At 36.8% G+C, this 21,314-nt stretch overlaps 1 protein-coding gene across 9 annotated transcripts in view; it reads left to right on the top strand.

The window, feature by feature from the left end:
• The window catches only part of TBC1D5 (TBC1 domain family member 5), a 315,747-nt gene that overhangs the window by 193,519 nt on the left and 100,914 nt on the right, over nucleotides 1-21,314 (top strand). For all 9 annotated transcript variants that reach the window (XM_026798892.2, XM_074538136.1, XM_074538133.1 and 6 more), the window contains one exon: nucleotides 453-625. In XM_026798892.2, coding sequence (XP_026654693.2) covers nucleotides 453-625 — 173 coding nt within the window. The remainder of the gene's footprint in view (nucleotides 1-452; nucleotides 626-21,314) is intronic.

The following is a 21,314-nucleotide window of genomic DNA, read 5'->3' as shown; positions in this document are numbered from 1 at the left end:
TCTGTGCTAGGGAAGCCTGTTTAGAAAGGATTGTTTGAAAATAAGTTACTTCCTATTTGGTATGCAATTTATTGTCCTCTGAGGGCATATATTCTCTACTACGTTACCATTTGTCAACTTTATTCTGGACTGACTCAGACTGCTGATATTAAAGCTAAAATAAAGCTGTCAACACTTTGTCAGAGCATGAAAAGTAAAGCATGCATGTAAAAATTGATGCGCAGAATGACGGGCACTCCTTGGCACTCCTGGGAGAGGGAATCCCACAATACCTTCCACAGAAGTGGATGCTTGAGATTCCTCTTCTGCTGTAAAAGAAATGAGTTATTACTATGGTTTTTTTTTTTTGGAAGCCAGTGTTTGCAACAAAGGAAATCTCCTGCACACAATCTCTTTAGATAGTAAGGCTTCATGATTTGGTCTTTTTTTCACCCTGTTATCTGTGTCTGCAGGAGAAAGATGTGATGGTGACACCTATGCCCTTTGCAAGGCCACAGGACTTGGGGCCATCTATTGCTATTGTCGCAAAAGTAAATCAAATTCAGGATCATCTGCTGAAGAAACATGATATTGAGCTGTACATGCATCTGAACCGACTGGAAATTGCTCCACAGATTTATGGACTGTAAGTGTTTGCAAATCGTTATTTCATTTAATTCCTTGGGGTTCACTATATTACGAAATTTTTTCCCTTAAATTTTGGATTAGAGGAATGGGACTGAAAAGTACTTATCTCTTAGAACTTATTTGTTTTGCAGCATTACAGTAAAAGCCACCCTACTTCTGCAGCTGTGACACTGGCATTTCCGTTGCAGATAAACTCCATTCAGCTGCATATTAGAAACCCTGATGAGGAAGACTCCTATACTTTCTGAATCAAGTACAGAGTCTGTGTGGAGTTCTCCTGTAAGAACACATGGGATAATAGTACATAAATAACTATTAGCATGAGTGGTTTGTTTACTTAATTTTATCACCAGTTTAACATCAGTGAATTTTCCCTATTGTGTATGGGGTTTTGGATGCTGGTAATACAGGGCGAGTGGCATGTTAAGAGTAAAGGCATAGGTAAAATAAATTGTGTGTGTACAGAGTCAGCCCAAGTATTCCCTTTCCCATGAAGCTGCTTCATATCCAGTTAGCTGACTGTGTATTGAATACCCCCATTCCAGGGGGGATTGTTGTCCAGGTGTGACTTTGGATGTGTTTGTGCAGCACTGAATGCAAAATATTTATAGCTGCTGTAGTCAGTCTGGCTCAACACAGAGTGTGCAATTTGTGTGAACCATGAGTAATGGTGAAATGACCATGGTTTTGAAGAAGAATCTTGCCTTCATTGTCTGGGATTCTCGAAATTTGATTCATTTTGATCATTCCTTAAGGAGTTGGCAAGCCATATATGCCTTTGCAGGGACAGAGAAAATTACACTTTTTAATTTTTTTTTTTTGCAGTGATTTAAAGATTGATTTTTGCCTTAAATGAAAAAAAAAAGTTACAGGTGGGGCTTTCCAAATGCAGTTGTGAATTGTAACAGCTCAATAGAAAATAGAGAAAGGGAAGGAAAAGGTGACTGTGTAAATGTCAGGCCATAAGTGCAATACTTAACACTAAAGTCTAATTTGATGTTACTGTAAAATGAAAAAGTGCTGCAACATAATATACTCTCAAGAGAAGAGTTGAGCTACTTATTAATAGCTTACATTAGGAAGATAAATGTAATTCTACAAATCTTACTTAAATACACTTTATAGGTATAAGTTACCTATGGGGGAGGAAAACAAACCAAGTAAACTCAAGTACTAAGAGGACAGATTGCCCTATTACAATATTGTTTGCATAGTGTGTTTTCTTAATATCTTCACTATTCTGGAAGAGAAAGCAAACATCCCTACTAAACTTCAGGGGTAGTAATGAATAAGTAGGCTGTATAAATATCAAGGAAAACAAAAATACATTGTTTCATTTATGAAGACTTATGAAAACAAAGAGAGAATAAAATAAGTTAAACTTCAGAAATTTGCAAACAGATATTTTGGGGCAAAAATTATTTGAAATGTAGGTATTCTCAGTTTAAGATTCTGCCTTTCAGTAAGAGAAATAATTGGAAGAAAAAATTATATTTTAGCTCTAAACATAATATTATAATAACAGAAGAATGATTCAGTCTGGTGTGGCATAAATAGAACTGAATCTGAATAAAGAAATTTACAGTTAAGAGAATGAATTATTAGAGAGAGCTTCAGGCTGACTATCAGGAAAGCCTTACTAACAGGGAGCTGTTAGACTGTAAAATAATATATTAAAATTAACAAAGGAAACGCCTTCAGAATGTTTTAAAAACAGGCTTTGAAAAGCTCTCAGAAATGGGGGATATCATAAAGAGAGAGTCTGCATTGGTAGAAGAGGAAAGTAGGTTACCTGTGAGGTCACATCCTTCTCTGATTCCTGATTTGATGTGGACAGGAGAAAAAGAAAGGGAAAGGGGCATGACTGTGTTGTATTATTCTCGCCTTTAATGATGTCTGAACTCTTCAGAGTAGTCATTTCCAGTAGTGAGCCCACTGACAGTCTGAGACACTGTATCTTTTCCTGTATTTAACATTTCTTGAACTAGAAACAGCATTTCTTAAACAACTTTGTTTATCAATAATTGCTTAACCTAACCAAACTGCAGAATTCATCTGAGTTTTTTGTTAAGGTTTATTGTTTTGCTGAAGATTTACCAACAATAAATATTCATCTGTCAGCCTTGATACCACTCATAAAATATACAAACGGTAGAAGGAAGACTGGGAACTTTGCTCAAAAGATATTATGGCATTCCTAGATCAACATGAAAGGCCTGTATTTAGTAGCAGTCTACCCTAATTTGCACAAGTTATAAAGTTCACTTATTTAAAATTTAGCATTTTATACTTTGCATCCTTCTATAACCTTCTGGGCCAACACAAAAACAATTCTTTGCATTTTTTTATACAATTTATTCCATCCTTTGGTGTTTTCAAATGCTTCTTTTTATTTTTCAAACACTAGCAAGACCTGTTTTGCTGGGAGGTCAGGTACCCCAGCTGGTTGTACATTTCCATGTTCAGAAACTGTCCTTTACAATAAAATGTGGTTATACACTTCCTGAAATCATGCTTACCTGCTTACAAGACCAAGGCATTTCAGTATGCGTGGTACAACTCATTTATTTTGGTCGCTGCCCAGTTTTGAAGTTTTAGCTCCAAGCAGTAGATCTCCTTCTCTTCCAGAGTGCAGCAGTGAACAGACTTCACATTCCCTGGCTGTCTCATTCCCTTGCTGGTGGGGGAGGGAGCCCATTTAGGTACAGCAAGGTATACTGGGTCCTGGCTGTGCCATGCTTCCATGCTCTGGAAGTTCAAGTTGATGCCACAGACAGCAGCAGCCTTAGCACAGGAATTTCTGTATTTGGAAATTTGGAGACTGCACTTTCATTCACTTGCAGTCAGCACTGCTTGTCCCTCTGATAATTATTCAGCTGCTATTAATATCAGCTGAAATGGAACTAGCAATACAGAGATAAAGGGGTTTTGCCTTATCATTCCTCAGTCTTCTTTCTTTGCCTTCTCTCTAGCCGGGACCCCAAGATAATGTTTTGCAGAATAACATTGTTTCACTCTCCTGGTAGTACTGTGAATAGTCTAACCAAACTATAACGATTATCTAATCATACCTAATTTTGTACTTTGTAAAGTCAAGTACAAGAATCGCTTGAAAATAAAATGGAATTGATTACATTAATAGTTCAGTGACATGCTTCCTGATAATAAACCTTTCTCTAAACAAAAAGAAAAAATTGCTAGGATTGAACATAAAGATTGGATATTCAGTTTAATTTTAAAATTAGAGGAGTTAACAATGATTAATGTCCTAGATTAACTGGTACTCTGATGTTAATTTCTTTGACCCTTACGTCTAATTCAAGTTAAAGTACAAAATATTGCAAAATGATACTGCATTTTCCACAGTGGCCAGTGTTTGCAGGGACAAATTAAGCGGTTTAGGCTCTCAGCTTGAGAAAGGACAAGACTTGACAAAAGTCTTTACATACCTGTAGTTTAGGACATTAAGTTCCATTTAAAGGAATTTGAAGTAGGCAACTTCTTTCACATTTCACTGAAAAGATGAATCATTTGGAAATGTCCCACATAATATTATTGCCACTTTATTTTATTTTATGTACTGAGGGAGAATTATATTGCACCAAATGAATTTCTCATGGAACTGCATGCAATATGTACAGCCAGATCATGTAAATATAAATATGACACAGTTGTATAGAAATAATACACAGAAAGACAACGACAAGGTATAAGGATAAAAAGCTTTATTTAAGAACAAAAATTAAATGTTGGCATATACTCACCAGCTTCTGCATCCTAACAGTGATGGCCATATTATACTGGTAAAGCAAACTCTTCCTAAGCACATATCCAGCAGACAGTAAAGCACATGCAGAAGTGAGTGTAAATGTTTCATGGTGGCCTGGGCAGCGATGCCTCTGCCTCGCGCTGCCGCTCTGCTCTGCGGCCATCGGCCACAGAGACACTGCCCCTGCCCCTCCAGAGGCACTTCAGCAGGAAAGCCTCCTCAGGAAGCTAATGGAGAAATACAAAACAAAAGAGAAGGGTGCAAATAAGTTGCAGGGAACCAGGCAGGAGTGTAGATCTGAAGGTAGCGTTGGAAAGGTTATGTGAGGGTGAAGGCAACAGCAGATGTGCTGCTCCACTATTACTGTTCTTACTTGCTTTGCTGTGAGCACTGCTGTGGGGCATCCACCTGTTTTAGTTTCTCACCCGTGCCATTATGGTACCAGGCAGTATTCTTTTGCGTAATCAGATTGGTCTCTGGAGGGAGAATTTAAAGGATTTTACTTGTATAGTAAAGGAACATAAATCATATTCATTGTATCAAAAAAAAAATCCTACTAGTTATCTTAGAATAAGAAATCTTTATGATCTGCAGAAAAAGTAGGTCAAAGATCAGTATTGCTAAGGAGAACTTCTCAGATCATGCAGGATGCCTGAGTTTATTTTGGATTCTCACACCAAAAGAAAATGAGATAATATATGACATGGTCCAAAACCATTGCATTTCCTCTGTAGCTTTTAATCCAGGGTCATCAATCAATTGGACAGCAATTACAATGAAAGCAACTTGGAGGTACTGTGCACGTAGTAGAGGAACCACCAAAATCTGACCTTGCTATTAAAAGACATTAAAAGGCAAGTATCTGACAGTGAGTACCTAGAAATGGGTAAGACTAAGTAAATACAAAGTCTTCCTGAACAAAGCAGGAATTCTTATTTGAATGTTCAGGACAAATTAATAATGAACTTAGTATTTGATACTGGAATTGCTGTTGATTTCCAGTACTTCTTTTCTGTTTGACTTAAACAAAGCATTATATATAAAACAGATTTTAATGGACTATAAATCCTTGTTGTCTCTCAGTGGACAACTTGTTGAGGATTTAGTGCCAGATGACCAGCCTTTCTAAGAAATGTTGATGTCCACTGCTGGTCCCACAAATTACAAGATACATTCTACTGGATTTTTACATAGAGCTTTTGGAGACTGACTCAGGCATCAGAAGACATTACTATGAATTCTGTCCTGCACAGTGGAAAAGTACTGTAAGAGGAAACCTTTCTAAGTTAGCTGACAGAAGGAAACATCTGAAGCTACTTTAGGAAGCTACCATGTATTTTGATGGAGACAGGGATTGCCTCAGCTACTGCTGCCATACCAATTGTGCTGCAGTGGTTTTCTAATTCAAATCACTTCCTCTTTGCAAATAAACAAGGACAATTATTGAAGATCAGGGTAGGTATTGTGCCTCAGGCAGCAAGCAAATCCTGCTTCACTCTAAAAGGTGCTTTTGTTCTGTTTTGAAGTAAGGCTACTCACACTTTTGTGCTCTTAAATGACAGATATCTGTTCCTCATTGCTGCCGAGTTCCTCAAAAATCTCTCTAGTTCATTGATTGAAAAAATGTGTATTTCATTTTGTGCTGATTCTTGTTGTGTACTGAGTTAAAAATTACAGTGTAATGAATTTGTGATTTTGTCCTTTTCCCAACTGTCAAAAATAGTATTTTAGTTTTACCTCTGACTTTAGGATTTTAATATGTAAATATTGTAAAAGACCACTCTATAAACAGAATGAAGGATTGGTTGAGGTGTCAAAAGTGTTTGTCAGAGTTTTACTCTCCTGCTGCATAATTATGTGCTGAGATGATAATGAGCAGTACTGGATGTCTGTGAGGATGGAATGCAGATTTGTCGTTTTGATGCTCCTTGATGCAGGTGATGTGCTTCCCATATGAAGTACAGGGAGTTATCTTTATCTGTGAAGGAAACAAGCAAGAAAGCTTCCATTTTGACTTTTGTTGCCTGAAAAGAAAAAACCTAGTAGCATTAAACATAAATTGGCTTAGAGACCACTAATATGAATACAATTACTATCTTCTTAAATCTGTGATGAATTTAGTAGGAATCTAGACAGGTGCTTGAAAGGCTATCTTTGTCCTTTTTTGGTTTTTGTTTGATTTTTTGGGGGTTTTTTTGGTATTGGTTTTGTTTTGGTTTTTTTTTTTTACTTACGTAGACAGTAGTTGTTTAACTATAAAAGCAGAACAATGTCTAGAGAAGTTCTACTCCACTAAGGAATTTAAGGTTCCATATATCAAGTATTTACCTCTCTTTTATTTTCTTTATACTTAAATCACATCAGCTGTTCAGATTAACCAGGTACTGTTTAATTTAGTGCACCATTTTGTTTCTTTCAATGACATGGAACTTAGTCTAGAAAACTCATCTTGGAAATTGGTACAAAAAAGGCAATAAGTAGGTCAAGTAACTGTTGCAGAAAGTAATTATCTCAGCATATGCCTAAAAATGAAACTGCTAACATGCCCATGCTGGCATGATGTCAGGAGGCAAAATACAGCTCTTTGGACTTAAGCATTTGCTAGTAACCAACACATTTCCTGTAGAATCCAGTCCTGTGGGTAATTCGCTCCATCCTCACTACTTATTCTTACTAAGTCTGTATGAATCAAGTTGGTATGGACATGCAATCACATGTGACTAGCAACTCCTTACTTTCCTGTGAAGACAGACCTTCAAAAACTCTAATGCAGTATTGAAGAGAACCATGTGCACCATCCAGCAGGGAAAGATCACCCTGTCATCAGTCCTTTAGATAAAAGTCAATGTCCAAAAGTTGTCTGAAGGCTAATAGAAGCATCTCAAAGTCTTTTGTGTCATCTTGATGCACTTAAAAAAGAGCCACACAAAGCAGACTCTCTGCTACAATCCAAGACCAATGTTAAGGGATAGTAAGCACAATTTAATGAGTAAATTGTAAAATTTAGAAGTTATACCAAACTAGGATCTAGTGGGTAATGCAGCTAAGAAAATTTTGTTTGAAATCTTTAAACAGATCAGCATGAAATACTTCAATGCATAATGTTGGTCTGCTGGAAGCAGAGGTAATCTTATTAAAAAAACCCTAAGGTTTTAATACTTAGTCATTATTCCATGTCAGAACAAACTAGGCCATTTTGGATTTTTCTAGGTGGGGAGAAGGATGGCAAGGAATTGCATTTGAAAAAAAAGCAGTTGGTCGTGAACTGCCTTGAGGTGTGGGATGTCAACTTTAGGGATAGCACAGTCTTCAGTCTGAGTTTCCCTTGGCCTAGGACATGTTAATCATCTGTCTCTTCAGGGTCATTTTTGTCTGAGTTCTTCATTTTAGCAGAAAATTATATCCTGGAACCACAATTCATCACTAATGAAAATGTTGTTGAAAATTAGTGAAATAGTAATTCTGTAGGAATATGGCCAGTCTGCATTTTCTCCAAAAGCATCTGATTGCCCAGTAGAATGCAGTTAATTGGGAGTATATTGCAGTATATAGTGTCAGCATCGGGAAGAATGCTTCCTTTTTGGATTTTCTCCACACCCAAGTAATAATTCACCAGGTAGTCAAGTCACACTGCTTCCACTCCAGACCCCAAGATTAGTTCTTGGATAGCCATTTCTACCCTTTGGATAGCCATTTCTACCCTTCTTGACAGTGCTTTCCCTGCCCTTCAGCCTAACCAGATGTTACAAATTGAGGTGAGGGGTTTGGGCGAGGAAAGGGGAAAAGATGGGGAATCCTACAAACAACCTATATAATTCCCCTTATATGTTCTGTATTTCCTCTGGCAGTTGTTTTATTGGGACTTCTTGAGTTAGAAAGATTCATAACAGAGTTGGAAGTCCATGCAACAGTGAAAGAACCTGCCCTGAAAATAATGCAAGAGTCTGTCCTAATTTTTAAAATGGGTGAGCTGGATAGTAGTTCTCCATGACCTTGTGAACCTCTTTCCAACATCTTGTTAGAGTCATAGAAGCCTCATCAATAAAAAAAATCTTGTTCCAAATAGGTGCACGACTTGAGTATCTTTTCTGATTCTGATGTGGTTTTGAGCAAGAATTTTTAAAAGTACCCTATGAAATATTAAAGCAAGCCATCCATATCCGAAGAATAAAATCCATTAACGCAGGTCACAGGAATAGGTTGCTCAAGAGTAGTGCTGTTAATTAGGGTGCACAATTTTGTGTAACTTTTGCATATTGTATGAATTCACAATATTTTAGTCTAGGTAAAGCATGAAAAATTATGTCTGAGAAACATTTCTAAGAATAGAATTATTTCACTGAAGTAAAGCTGTAAAAATGGGGATAATATTTCATCACACCTCATACTGAATATAATAGCAAGAGGCCCTAAAGGGTTAAGGTACATAACTTAGCAGGAAGGCTCCACAGATTTTGGCAAGAGGAGAAAAATCTGTGCACAGCACTGCAAAATGGAATTGTCGAGAGATAAAGAACAATAGCAGACAAGAGTAGGAGCTTTTTTCCAATACAAATTTTGAAATCAATGAACGAGTCATACTTGAATCTTTACAGAACGCCAAGGGTGCTACCCTTCTATATTCTTTCCCTGAAAACACTCAGCACAGCATTTGCAGCTTGGTATTGATTGCCAGTGATGACTCCCTTGAACTTCCAGATAGCACTGTTTCTAAGGAAAAAAGGCCATGGATGCACCTAGACTTTGTTGTTCACTGTGGAATGTATTGATAGCAGAACAGCAATTCTTCCCAAATTTCAGAGAAGCAAAATGACATCACCCAGTATAGCATCAGCTTGAGAAGTTCATGAGAGAGCACTACCTTTCACAGACCTTTATACTGCCAGCTGTCGCTTTTTAATGGTCTGCTTTTCTTACTTCTTATCACCTTATTTGAAATTAGGAAATTAGGACCGTGGTTAGCATACTTCCTTTGATTACCTTTTATACACTTCTTTGTCTGAAAAAGTGTCCAATGCAATGATCTTTGAATGCCACAGAAGCAGTATCTTTTGTTCATGGTATTGAGAAAAGGGAGAGAGAAAAGAAATTTCTTTTTTTGTTTGTTTTTAAATTCACAAAATAATACAATGCAGAAAATATGAGATGATGAAACTCCTGCAGCTTCTGACTGCTTGTTACTCCTACCAGTAATGCTACCAGGCTTTTATTCACAGAAGTGGAGACGTTAGCAAAAAATGTTTTCATACTTTGGATAAATCTATAGACACACCCACATGTGCAGTGTAGCAGCAGAACTGTGTAACCTGTTGTATGTTATGAAATATCTTTACAGTGTTTAACTCAAAATTCCACACATCTAAATGAAGTCTTTAGTTGTGTACAGCACACACAGTGAATGTCGTGTGAGCTATTAGAGTCTAAGCTTGGGCCTTGCAGTTTATTCTATTTCTAGCAAGCACATTTAGGACAGACACACAAAATCAGTAATATCAGGTTCAGGGCATTTTTTACTAATGGAAATACAGCTGGCTAGAAGTATATGGGACATTTTGAATCAAAGAATTCTCATTGTTTTACTTCTCTGTGAGAGAAATCATAAAAAAAAGAGTAATGTCAACAGAAGAAAACAGTCCTTGCAGAAAACTTACAGCATAATAGCGTGCTTAATATCTAGAAACATTAATGATGATGGTTATATTTGTATAGACTGAGTGGTAGAAAAGATAATGACATCTTTGACTTTAGCATTCATATATTAGTAATAATGGTTTGACATGCTACTTATTGAAAAGCTGTTTAAAATAATTGAAATAGATTTAATTCTCTTTTTTCTTACTTCAATAATTGTAATCAGAAAAACCTTTTTAATGGTGTAATCCCAAATCCAGCTGAAGTACGTAGTTATACATCCTGCTTTAATGTACATCTGAGCTCTGGGGCTCTCATGCTGAAACACATTCCCTGATTTATCTTCTGTCTAAACTATTTCTTACATTATGACTCTGTGCTGCAGCCTTTGATATTCCCTGTGACATCATGAGACAGCTGTGTTACATTGTGTTTAAGCAGTACTAAACCTTTAAACTTTAAACGAATATTTTTCTTCTCAGAGGTATAAATAGAATATGTAATAAGCATCTGTGGGATATGCAATTAATGTCACTTGTGAGGAAAGGCCTTCATGTTGCACTTGGGTTTTGGCACTCTTAAATTATGAGCTCTTTACTACACTCATGGGATAAATTCCATATCCCCCAGATGCTTATTATGTATCTTCCATCTCCCTTAATTCCTATTAGCTGGATTAGTAGTTGTTGTGATGTTGAGGTTTATGGTAATTTAACTGGGGTGGTTCTCAGCAATCAATAAATAAACTTCAAAAGTTTAGTAATTTTTATTTTCTAGCAATTCCAGTGTGTATAGCTGAAACAGTTTACATTAAGTGATAGTTGGATATACCAAAAACTTTGGTCATCCATACATACTGGTCTATCCATTACCTAAATTTCAAAAAAAAAAAAAGGCAAATTTATAAAAGCAAAAAATTTCAAGATGAGTAGTTGGGTTGCAATGTTGTGGTGTGACTAATATTACCTTCAACACCAACAAATGTTAAAAAAAAATAGTTTACATAGAGAAAAAATACTTTTTGCTAAATGACGATATTATTAATGTTCTAGTCACAGTCATTATCTGGAGAGTTTGTCAAACTGGTACAGAATGGCCTAGATTAGTTGTCAACTCAGGAGCAAATAAGATTTTTAAAAGACTCAATAAAGTCCAGTGATTAATTGCTATATATTCTGATTCATGCCTATTCCATTTTATCTAATTTAATAAAAGTCTAAAATGATGATTAATCCTTTCACATCAGCAGTTGCTGGTACATCCATTACATGTCCAATCTGAATTCCTCTGCCAAGGAGTTAACTACTATTTTGAACTTGGTGTGAAAAATATCATTATAAATTTCATTAACCTGATCATCAAATTTAAAAAAGTCAACTCGTAAAATCCATTACTACATATCATGCATCGAAGATTAAAAACTGGTCCTTAGTGGGCAGGAATAGCCAGGATTTAATTCCCACAGCATATGTTTAAAGTGCTCATACGACATTATTGTATCTGTAATTATCAGAATTTTATGTTTATTAACCCAAGTGAATTAAGAATCTTGTTTTGCGTAGAATTTAGCATGCATGTTAAATTGACCATTAATTCAGAGTTTATCAATGTATATTTATTTACCACAAATGCAAAGATACTTGTTTAAGATATTGTAATCCTTTAGCTTTTAGAGGATTGCCTTACTTTCATTTTTCCTTCTTGAACACAATAATTTATTTTTTCAGTGCTTTCAGGTGGGTGTTTTGGCGTGGATCCCCTTGGGTGGCAGTGGTATAAATTTTACTTCTAGTAGTCCTTCTGTGGGAAATTTGGAGTATTTCAAGTCAGCACTATATCTCAACCTATAAACTCTCTAACTACAACTGTGTCTTCCTCTGCACTAAGGTGGTTTTTCCCATACATGGTTAGTCTGAGAGACAGCTCTCCGTGCTGTATGGTAAACATGCCTCAGCCACAAATGCCCACAAAGCCTCGCAGTTTCAGGATGGGTTTTTCATTTGTTTTTGGGAGGCTTGCTCAAGTTTGAAATTCACTAAATGCATCAAAAACAGTAGGAAGAACTCAGAGAAGCTGAATTCCCCCATCCTGGTGCTGGGGCAAGGATGTACCAGCAGTTTCCTTAGGAAACAGCAGCACCAGCCTGGCCAGCTCCCCAGCAAAACCTGCCTAAGCTGTGCCCAAGGGGTAAGTGCTTTTAGAGTAGTGTATGGAACGCACAGAAAAAAACAGAAGGTAGCTGGGACAGACAGCTTTTCTCTGGTTTGTTTTTCACTCGTGGCTGCAAGCTGCAGACCCATTGCTGGCTCCTGGCAGAAGGATGAAAATCACAGGGTATGAGAAAATAGTGGGGGGTTTGCCAAACCAAAACCATCACTATTTTACTATTTTCTTTATCGGCACAAATGTGAAAATGCACCTCTCTTCTGAAGGAGGTTTCTGACTGCAGGATGTGCTGGGGCTGCAGCTGTGAAATGTAGGCACGGCAGGTGCTGGATGGCGATGCCCCCGTGAGCCGCGGCTGCGGCTCTGCCGGCTGCGCTTGGCACAGCCCGAGGCCGAGGTGCTGCAGCCTGGCACAGCTGTCATTACGTGCTGCAGGGAGCTGTGCAGCTTCACAGCTTGGTGTAGTTTCACCTTACACAGCCCTCCTTGGCCCGTCCTAATGGCTTTGCCCATCTACCTTACCCCTGCTCAGGTGTTCTGCAGAAACAACATTCCGTGTTGCAAAACATTTCTTCATGGGAAGGGTTGGCAAACATTGGAACTGCCCAGGGAAGTAGTGGGATTGCCGTACCTGAAGGTGATGTAAGAGGGGTGTAGATGTGGCACCTAGGGACATGGCTTTCTCATGGACTCAGCAGTGCTAGGTTGGACTTGATGATCTTAGAGGTCTTTTCCAGCCTCTATGATAATACAATTCCATAAAAAAATATTAAATTAGAAACAGTGGAAAGGCCCTTTTTTATCTACAGTATATCTACTTGGTGGAGCATGCTTTTCTCCCTCCATTTGCAGACAACTAGCATCCTTATTTCAATAGCTAGTTGTGCAGTGCAAAAGTGTTTCAAAACAGCCAGATGAATCATCAGAGATGTATATCACATATTCAGATTATCAGGTGTTGGACTTGGAAATTCACATTTGCACCATAGTACAGCTTAGGTTCTACTCATAAAATGAAAATAGGAGAGCACCTAGATTATTTTAGTCTTGTATGGACCAAAATTTATTTCTAAGAGTCACCTTTAAATTAAAAAAAAATTGTCCATTGCAAGATCCTTGCCTTTTACAAACTTATTCATTGAATTGACTTTAACTTATTTTTTTACCGTGAATGTTGAAATTAGAGCAGCTTTTTATTCTAGGAAATGGTTTAAATAATCTGTCTGCAGGATTTCACATAAACACCAGCATGAGTAGAAAATCCTCAATAGAGGTTGTAGGTGAATATATGTGGTGTAGTAGCGACTCCCAAAAATTTGTCTCTATACTTTAAGGGCTGGAATAATACCAGCCCTTTCATAGGCTGGTATTATTCCAGCTGTATTTCATAGGATCCTTCCTATAAAATTTTGTAACTTGCATCAGTTTATGAACATAATAGAGACTTGTTTTCTTAACTTTGTGGAAGAGTTCATATTAATTATCTCCTGTGGAAAAAGACAGGCAATGCTACGTTCAACAGTTCACATTCCACTGAAAAATTTCAGGTATCATTAGTTGGCTTTTGGTGTGTGTCCATTGCAGGAAAATATTGCAGTATTTTCTCTTGAGATGCTTTCAGTAAATAGCATTTGGCTTGAATTGGCTTGAATGCTGAAGCACCTCACAACAGAAGTCATCTGAAATAAAATTTTTCACCAGTATATCTGAATCTTCCAAGTACCCAGTCATTTATTTTTTATTAAGCCTCAAATACTGGTATCAGTTACAGGATTTTCATAATTAGCACATTTAGTTCGGTAGCAAAATAAACTACCATCAGAAGACAACAGGGTAAATATGTGGTTAGTAGGGGGAAAGAAAGTTTGAGAGATGGTTAAATGACATACTGTGTGAAGGTTTTGCTGGAAGGGGAGTAGAATGTGGGAGGGAAGAGATGGAGAGACCAGATATGAGACCCCACCAGCTGAATTGCTGAACCTGGAGAATATGAGGTGTGTTTGCAGTCTAGCTCAGTCATTAAATAATGCACAAGGGTTTATCTCATATGGCCAGTTGCAGCACTCGCCTGGTAGTCAAAGGATGAAATAAATATCCAATGTGTAAACCTAAGCATATGTAAAACAGGTAAACACAGGGTAGCCTTGAACACAGTTTCTCATTCTTTAGGTATGTGTAGGTGTGGATGAAGTCTTACATATGCAGAAACTGTTAAAACCCAAATTATTTAGCTAACTCCTAAGTACCAGACTGGCAAAAAAAAAATCTGGTTCAACTGATTTCACTATGAGTAAGGGGAGAAAGAAGGTTCTTCTTTTTTTCCCCGTTTCCTCTAGTTATAAAAATTACAGTGATTACACATCATAAAGCCTATCTGTAATAAAACGCATCAGCTGGCCAAGGTTTTCATCGCTCACTCAATAATCCATTAATACAGCAACGCTGCCCAGGCATCTTTATAATACCAACTCGGAGGTAATTTTAATCAGCTAGACCAGCTGGTATTTAACAGCAGCTGCTGGAGACGCCACAAATATACTCAATAGCTGACATCTTTATTTGCAGTTTTTCAAGGGGAGAAGAGATCCTCCTGTGGTTACTTATATTAAGCTTCTTTTTTTTTTTTTTTTAAATAAGTATTGGTACCAGAGGGTAATACCTGAATGAAAGCAGGAACGGAGCTAATGCAAAAAATAAAAAATACATTCTTGGAGTCAGAGGGCTTTTTCATGAAGTCCTCCTCATAAATGAACAAAAAAATAAAGCATGGATGCCAGCTTTGTTGGAGTTTAGAACCTTTTCCTGGTACATTTACACTAATCTCAGACATGGCTTGCGGCATAAAATGTACTCTGCAGTGCTGCATCGCCCTATCTTACTGGAGCTTTCATGTCTCTCCACGATATAAATATGTGATAAATAGTGCTCTTGGTAGGAAAAAAGTGATGCTTGCTCACATGTGTTCAATTTTAACTGACATGTACTTCTTTTGTCCTCAGTTTTGGCTTAGAGCGTCTGCATGCTGCAGTATAAATGTATATATCTATGCTTAAAGACACGGGTGTTTGTGTATAAATAATATACAATATGTTTATTTGTACTTCTCATCTCTTATAAGGCTAGAGATGAAATCAGCAACTGAATAAAGCACCGCTCTCTGCAGCAGTAAATGTGGAATACTATTTCACATTGGATTTGGGGGGGGAACAAGCAGAGGCAACACAAAGTTAACAGTCACAAACACATTATAAATAAAAATTTAATTACACTTGGGGGAGCTTGGCTTACAAAGCTCACAAATCCATAATGGAGCTTGCTGGTAATAAAGGCCTGATCTGTTTGTTAAACTCCAATATTCCTGTCCTCTGTATCACTTCTTTTATATAAAACTTCAGTTTCTGCATTGATTACCAATTGCAAAAAAGACTGACTTCACTGGTAAACAGATTTTTTTCTGTCAGATACCAAATGCCATATTTCTTTATTAAGAAAATAGTTATGACTCCTAGGTAGGGCAGGGGAGGTGCCATGAGAAGTGTAAGTATATCTATTTTTGTTGACTATTTATAATATGTCATAGATTAGTTATATCATGGATGTGATCTGTGTTTATTATGAATTTGAGTTTCTGGAAAAAGGCTTTTGTTAATTTATGAACAAGTTCTGAGCTAGAAAGTTCTCTGTAATGAAGATTTCAATAAATACTTAAATGAATAGTTTAAATGAATATGAACATTGAAGAAAACACAGTACTATTAAGCTGGTGTGTTTCTAGGACAATAGCAGTGAAAACAGTACATGGTCTTCATTTTTCTTCTTTCTTTAATTTCAAAATCTCATGTTGAAAAAAGTTGATAGTGTGAAGGAACAAACCTGAGTACCTAGATATAAATCCCTAAACAAATTTGGGGCTATAGTAGTCATTTGCAGGTACTCATTTGTTAGTCCCAGTGAGTTTCCTCTCTGTAGTCAAATATGGATCTGTCTGAGACTGTGATTGACTACTGCAAATTAAAATCCAGTGACAGAATGGATTACTGAGGTTGCAGTTTGACTAAAAAATACTTAGCAAGCATGTTTTCTCTTATTTGTAGTGAAAACATTCTGTTGAAGTTTGTTTAGTATGTTTGACAACAGACAGTTTGATATATTGCTGGGCACAGCAGTAGGTTGGACTTGAGTAGTATTAGCTTTCGCTGTTTTGATTAATTGTAATTGTTTCAATGAAAAGGCATGTTTTACGTACAACTCATAGTTCTGGAAAACAGAAGTCAACTTGCAAGATCTGTAATTACTGTTCTGAGTTAGCATATAAAAAAGCTTGGAGAACATGCAGGCAAATCACAGTAGGGTTTTTTTGTATGTCTGTTTATTTTGTATGGGATTGCATTTTGTAGCTTTTATACACTGTTCCTTGTCTGAGGAAATAAATTTTAGGTTTTATCTCTTCTTATATGCTGCAGTGTGCTTTTAGATATATTTTGGAGTTCTACATTGTAGTTTCAATCTTGGTATGGTGAAATTTTTAGTGTTTTCCATCATCAGTAACAACAACAACAACAAAAGGTCAACCTGGAGACTCTCGTCTCCTCCCATCCCCACACATTCCTGAAGGGAAGGAAAATGCATCTGTTTATGTTTAAATTCTGTTTTCTCTACTTAGAAAAAGACTGCCTTTTCCCATTCTCAGAATGAATTTTCTAGTTTTCCTAAGATACTTATTTTTTCCTTTTTTAAAAATAAATATTTTATTTTCAGTGTATCGTCAGTAAAAGGAAAATAGATTATTATTTTTGTATTTAGGTAAAAAAAAAATTCGATGATGTGTTTAGATGTAAGCCAATACCAGCATAGTAAAGGATGTCAACTATTATTACTAATACCATCTTTCATTTATATAGTGCTTTCATCTTAAAAGATTGTGGTTGCTGGAAAATGTAGATTTAAGCCAAAAACACAATTAAAAATATATCTCCTTGTCCTAGCATGTTAGCTTCGAAGTATTGTTTGTCAGTTCAACAGACAGTATCAAAATATCTTTATTCTGCTTTGCAGATGCAAAAATGTACCATGAACTGAATATGCTGAAAGTACTGTTAAACCATCTCTAGAAGGAGAGAAAATTGGTTTTATAGGTTCCTCATTTTATGACATGCTTTCTTCTCAGATTTTAATATTTTGCAACATGTTCTGAAAGGAGAAATGAATAGATAGTGGTTTTCTATATCTGAAACATGTAGGGGCATCACAACCTACCTGAATTGTTCCCTAGACAGTATTAAAAAGAAAGCAGTAATATCTAAATTGTGGAGGGAGGCAACTAGGTTTCTAAGTGTGGTGCCAATGTTTGTAGTCAACAATGAGACATAAAAAAAATTGTAGCCCATGTTGATAGCAGCAGGGTTTGAGGTTTGTGTTATTAGAGCTTGCCTAAAAGTATTAACACACAACTCATGTATAGCCTTGATATAAACTATGTTCTATTATATATTTTGGGGGAAAATAAAAATCTGTAAAGCATGAAATTGTGGTGTTACAAAACGATTATTTCTAAAAGTGAATTATCTCATCTCATAGTAGTACTAGCTTGGATTGCTATGTTAGATGTCAGGTGGTTTATTTCTGAGCAAAATACAAATTAATAAGTGTACATTTTAATACTTACCTAAACCAGTGACAAGAAAATAAATACTACTTTTTATTTACCTTGCAGTTAACAACCATGTGTCATTGCAGCATCTTTTATGGAAAGGAACTTTATTTAAGTAGCATAAACTTGTTGGATGGGCTTCAATTAAATGATGATTTGTTAATGCAAATGTGTAGCGAATGACTGGTAGTACATCTGTCTCTTCATCCATAGGCCATTACTGTGCAGCATTAGCACATGATTGTAAAAAACTGGAAATCATTATATGCAGGTAGTACATATTCAATCAATTCTGACCTTATGTCTCTGACGAAATAAAAAAAAAAGAATGCAATTTAAATGATATTTAATCTGAACAAAAAAAAGGGGGGGGAGAGAATCTTTGAATATCGATGATTCAAGCTGTTAGATGATGTGAGGTGACTGCTGTTTGGAATTGATTGTTATTGGTGGCCCCAGTGGGGAACAGCCAGCACATTAATCCTGTCTTACTCCTCCCTCATGCTCCTCCAATCCAAATAGTATTTTTGTTTATATTAGGAAATAAATACTGTTCTGTTTATCTTAAAATTCCTTCTTTTTTTTTTACACCTCTTTTGGAGATTGAGAGGAAAAAGCTCTGTATTGATGACCAATGTTAGCCAGCTAAGCAGGCAGTGACAATTAATACAACAAAAAATCGTACAATTAGCTTCAGTTCCATAAGTGTCTAATGAGCCATTTGTCAGTCTTTTGGTGAAATAAACTACTCTATCTTAATTCTCCACTCTTGCAGCAAATAAATAGAAGTTATTAAATACCCAGGCACCAATAAAATCTAATTTATTTTTGCAGGGCATGGCAGAACTCCTTACATATATAAAATGAGCAAGTTATTTACCAACAACTTGTAATACTAATATAAAAATATAAAAAAGAATTTCAATGTTAACTGTTTTCATTCTGCACTAGGTATGTTTTTTTCCTGATTTGTTTAATCATTTAAATATATAATTACTCCTAAAGGCATATGAGTTGAAATGAATTTTCCTGACTTGATTAACTCATAAAGCCAAAATGAACCTTCAGAGAAGAACCTGAGAAATGCCAGAGATTGGCAGTGTGCAGCTGAAGTCCCTGCCACTGCTGAGGCGAACAACATGCACATTTCCAGCTGGGAACATGTCCCTGCCGATGTTCCCTCCCTGACACTTCTGGCCCTGTTAGTGTCACAGCCACCTTTCCACAAAAAAAAGGCACGGCAGCAATTGCTGTTCAGGTGCTGTTGGGCTGGGTGGCGGTGGAGCCAAGACAGCTGGTGTGCCAGCAGGTCCTCATCAGCCACTTGTGACCCGTGGTAGCCACCAGATCTGCTCCAGCTCCAGGCAGTGCCAGACCTCAGCAGAGGTGGGCAGCGAGGGAGTGGGATGTCTAGTCTGAGGGATCCAAGGAAGGCTTTCTGCAGAACCTTTAAGTGTGCAGAGCAAGGCTGTTCTGCTTTCCTTCCCCATTCAAGCAGACTCTTTGTAATGTAAGCTGATGAAAATATTTCAGACCACCTGACTTCTTCCTCACTCTTCATTTTAAGAAAAGTTTGAATATGACTCTGGTTCACTTTTGTGATGTATATCTGGCCATCTGTCTTACCAGGCTGGTTTTCAAGCTGACAGTAACTTGGTATTTTTAAAAAAAGACAAAAAGAAGACAGGACGGAGCATGATGTGTGGACAGAGCCAAGTTGCTAGGTCTCAGAGTAGAAGAGAATATTTGAAATGACAGAAGACACAAAAGAGGCAACTCTTACTAAAGAAGCTAGAGTAGAGGGATGGCAGAGCTGCTGGTAGATGCATTTTGAGGAGAAAGTGAGTAGAGGGTATTAGTGTGAATAGCTAATGAACTAGCCTTGAATAAAGCCTGAACTAGCCTTTACTGAACTAGCCTTGAAAAAAGCCTGAAATTTCTTTTGTCAGTCTGAAATATCTGTTCAGAAGAGTGCCCTGCCAGTTCCATTGCTTCCAAGGGGAGAGATGTTGCACAGAAGAAAGCAACTCTGTTTGGAAAGCCAAAAAACTGATCTGGGAATTCTATAGAGTGTGTTTCAAAGCAAGCTGCAGCATTTCGTTATACTGGTCATTTCAAGATGGTAGTTCTTTATGGTTGTCCATAACAAGCCAAGACAAATGTTGAGCAAAAAGAATAATGATGAATGTATTCTTAGGAAATCGTGGGCAGTTTCAATTCAGACAGATCCTAAATTAGTAATAGAAACCCTTGGTGTAAAGCTGGCACAAACCATTCATGAATTTGAGTGTAAGTGGGAAAACAGCTTTTTAGGGGATCAGTGAAATAATTGAAGAGGTTAATGTACAAGAGGAGTGGGAGAAAGTTGTCTTTGAGGAAAAGAAAATGTTTAAGTTGTAATTTATAGAGGAGATTTAGTAGATCTTTTGTATCCTCAAATAGTTTTGAGCTAATTCTGATCATACTTTCAGATGAAAAAGTGAAACTCTCATGTTGCATTTTGCTGGGTTTAATCATACTGTTTCAAAGTCCTTTGGGACTTCTAGTCCTCATGGAAGGACTTCAGATACTTCTAGTTTCCTCATGAAATGACTACAACTCAGAAAAAAATTATTTAATCCCAGTGCTTGTTGTGTAGGTAATTCTTCTGAGTGGTACCATCACTCTGTGATTGAATGTGTTTGCTTGGCATTCAGGTATCATGAGGACTGCACTAGCTGTTTGCGCACACACAAAGTGGATTCATGGTTTTTGCACTACATTTCAGTTGACTTTTGAAGGTTTTCTTTTCAGAGTATTGAACTTCAATTTTGAAAGACTGTAATATGCTCTCCTAAGCAACACAGATACATTGAGGGTAACACATTTACTGCACTGTGGTTTTCCTTAAAATTGTTGGTACAAAATTTTATCCTTTCCCTAATTCCCTCACAGTATATAGATTACCGCTGTAGCCTTTGCAGCTGGCCACTGGAAAGATTTTTTTATTATGCTTGCCATATATTTTATAATATTTGCCATAGCAAATAATTTACTTAAGGTCCAAATTCAAGATCTGTTACGAACAATTCTTTTCTATGTTTCTTCACTCCGAGTCATCTCCTTTGAACTCTTTTGTTCTTAACTCAAACTTTAAAGGAAAGCTGCTATTCATTAGAAGAATAGCAGGCAACTGTACCCATAATTACAGACACAACTAAATGGTTAAATATATGGATGTTCTAGAAGTATTTTGGTTTTGTATTTTTATAACAAGCAAATTCTGCCAATACTCAGTCTTTGAATAGAGGAATGCTCGCATTACTCTTCTGAAGACTTAAAATTTGCAGCTTATTGGCATTTAAAAAAATGAAGACTGGAGTATTCTGAGAATTTTTGAAGGGGCTAAAATCCTCAAAAACAGTTATCATTCCAAATACAGTTTTATGTTATAAATCATGTCTACGTGGCAATATTAGTGATGTCTGTCCA

Source organism: Zonotrichia albicollis, chromosome 1 (genome assembly GCF_047830755.1).
Source record: "Zonotrichia albicollis isolate bZonAlb1 chromosome 1, bZonAlb1.hap1, whole genome shotgun sequence".
Lineage (NCBI taxonomy): Eukaryota > Metazoa > Chordata > Aves > Passeriformes > Passerellidae > Zonotrichia > Zonotrichia albicollis.
The sequence above is the reverse complement of the archived record's forward strand: the minus strand, read 5'-3'. Positions and strand labels throughout refer to the sequence as shown.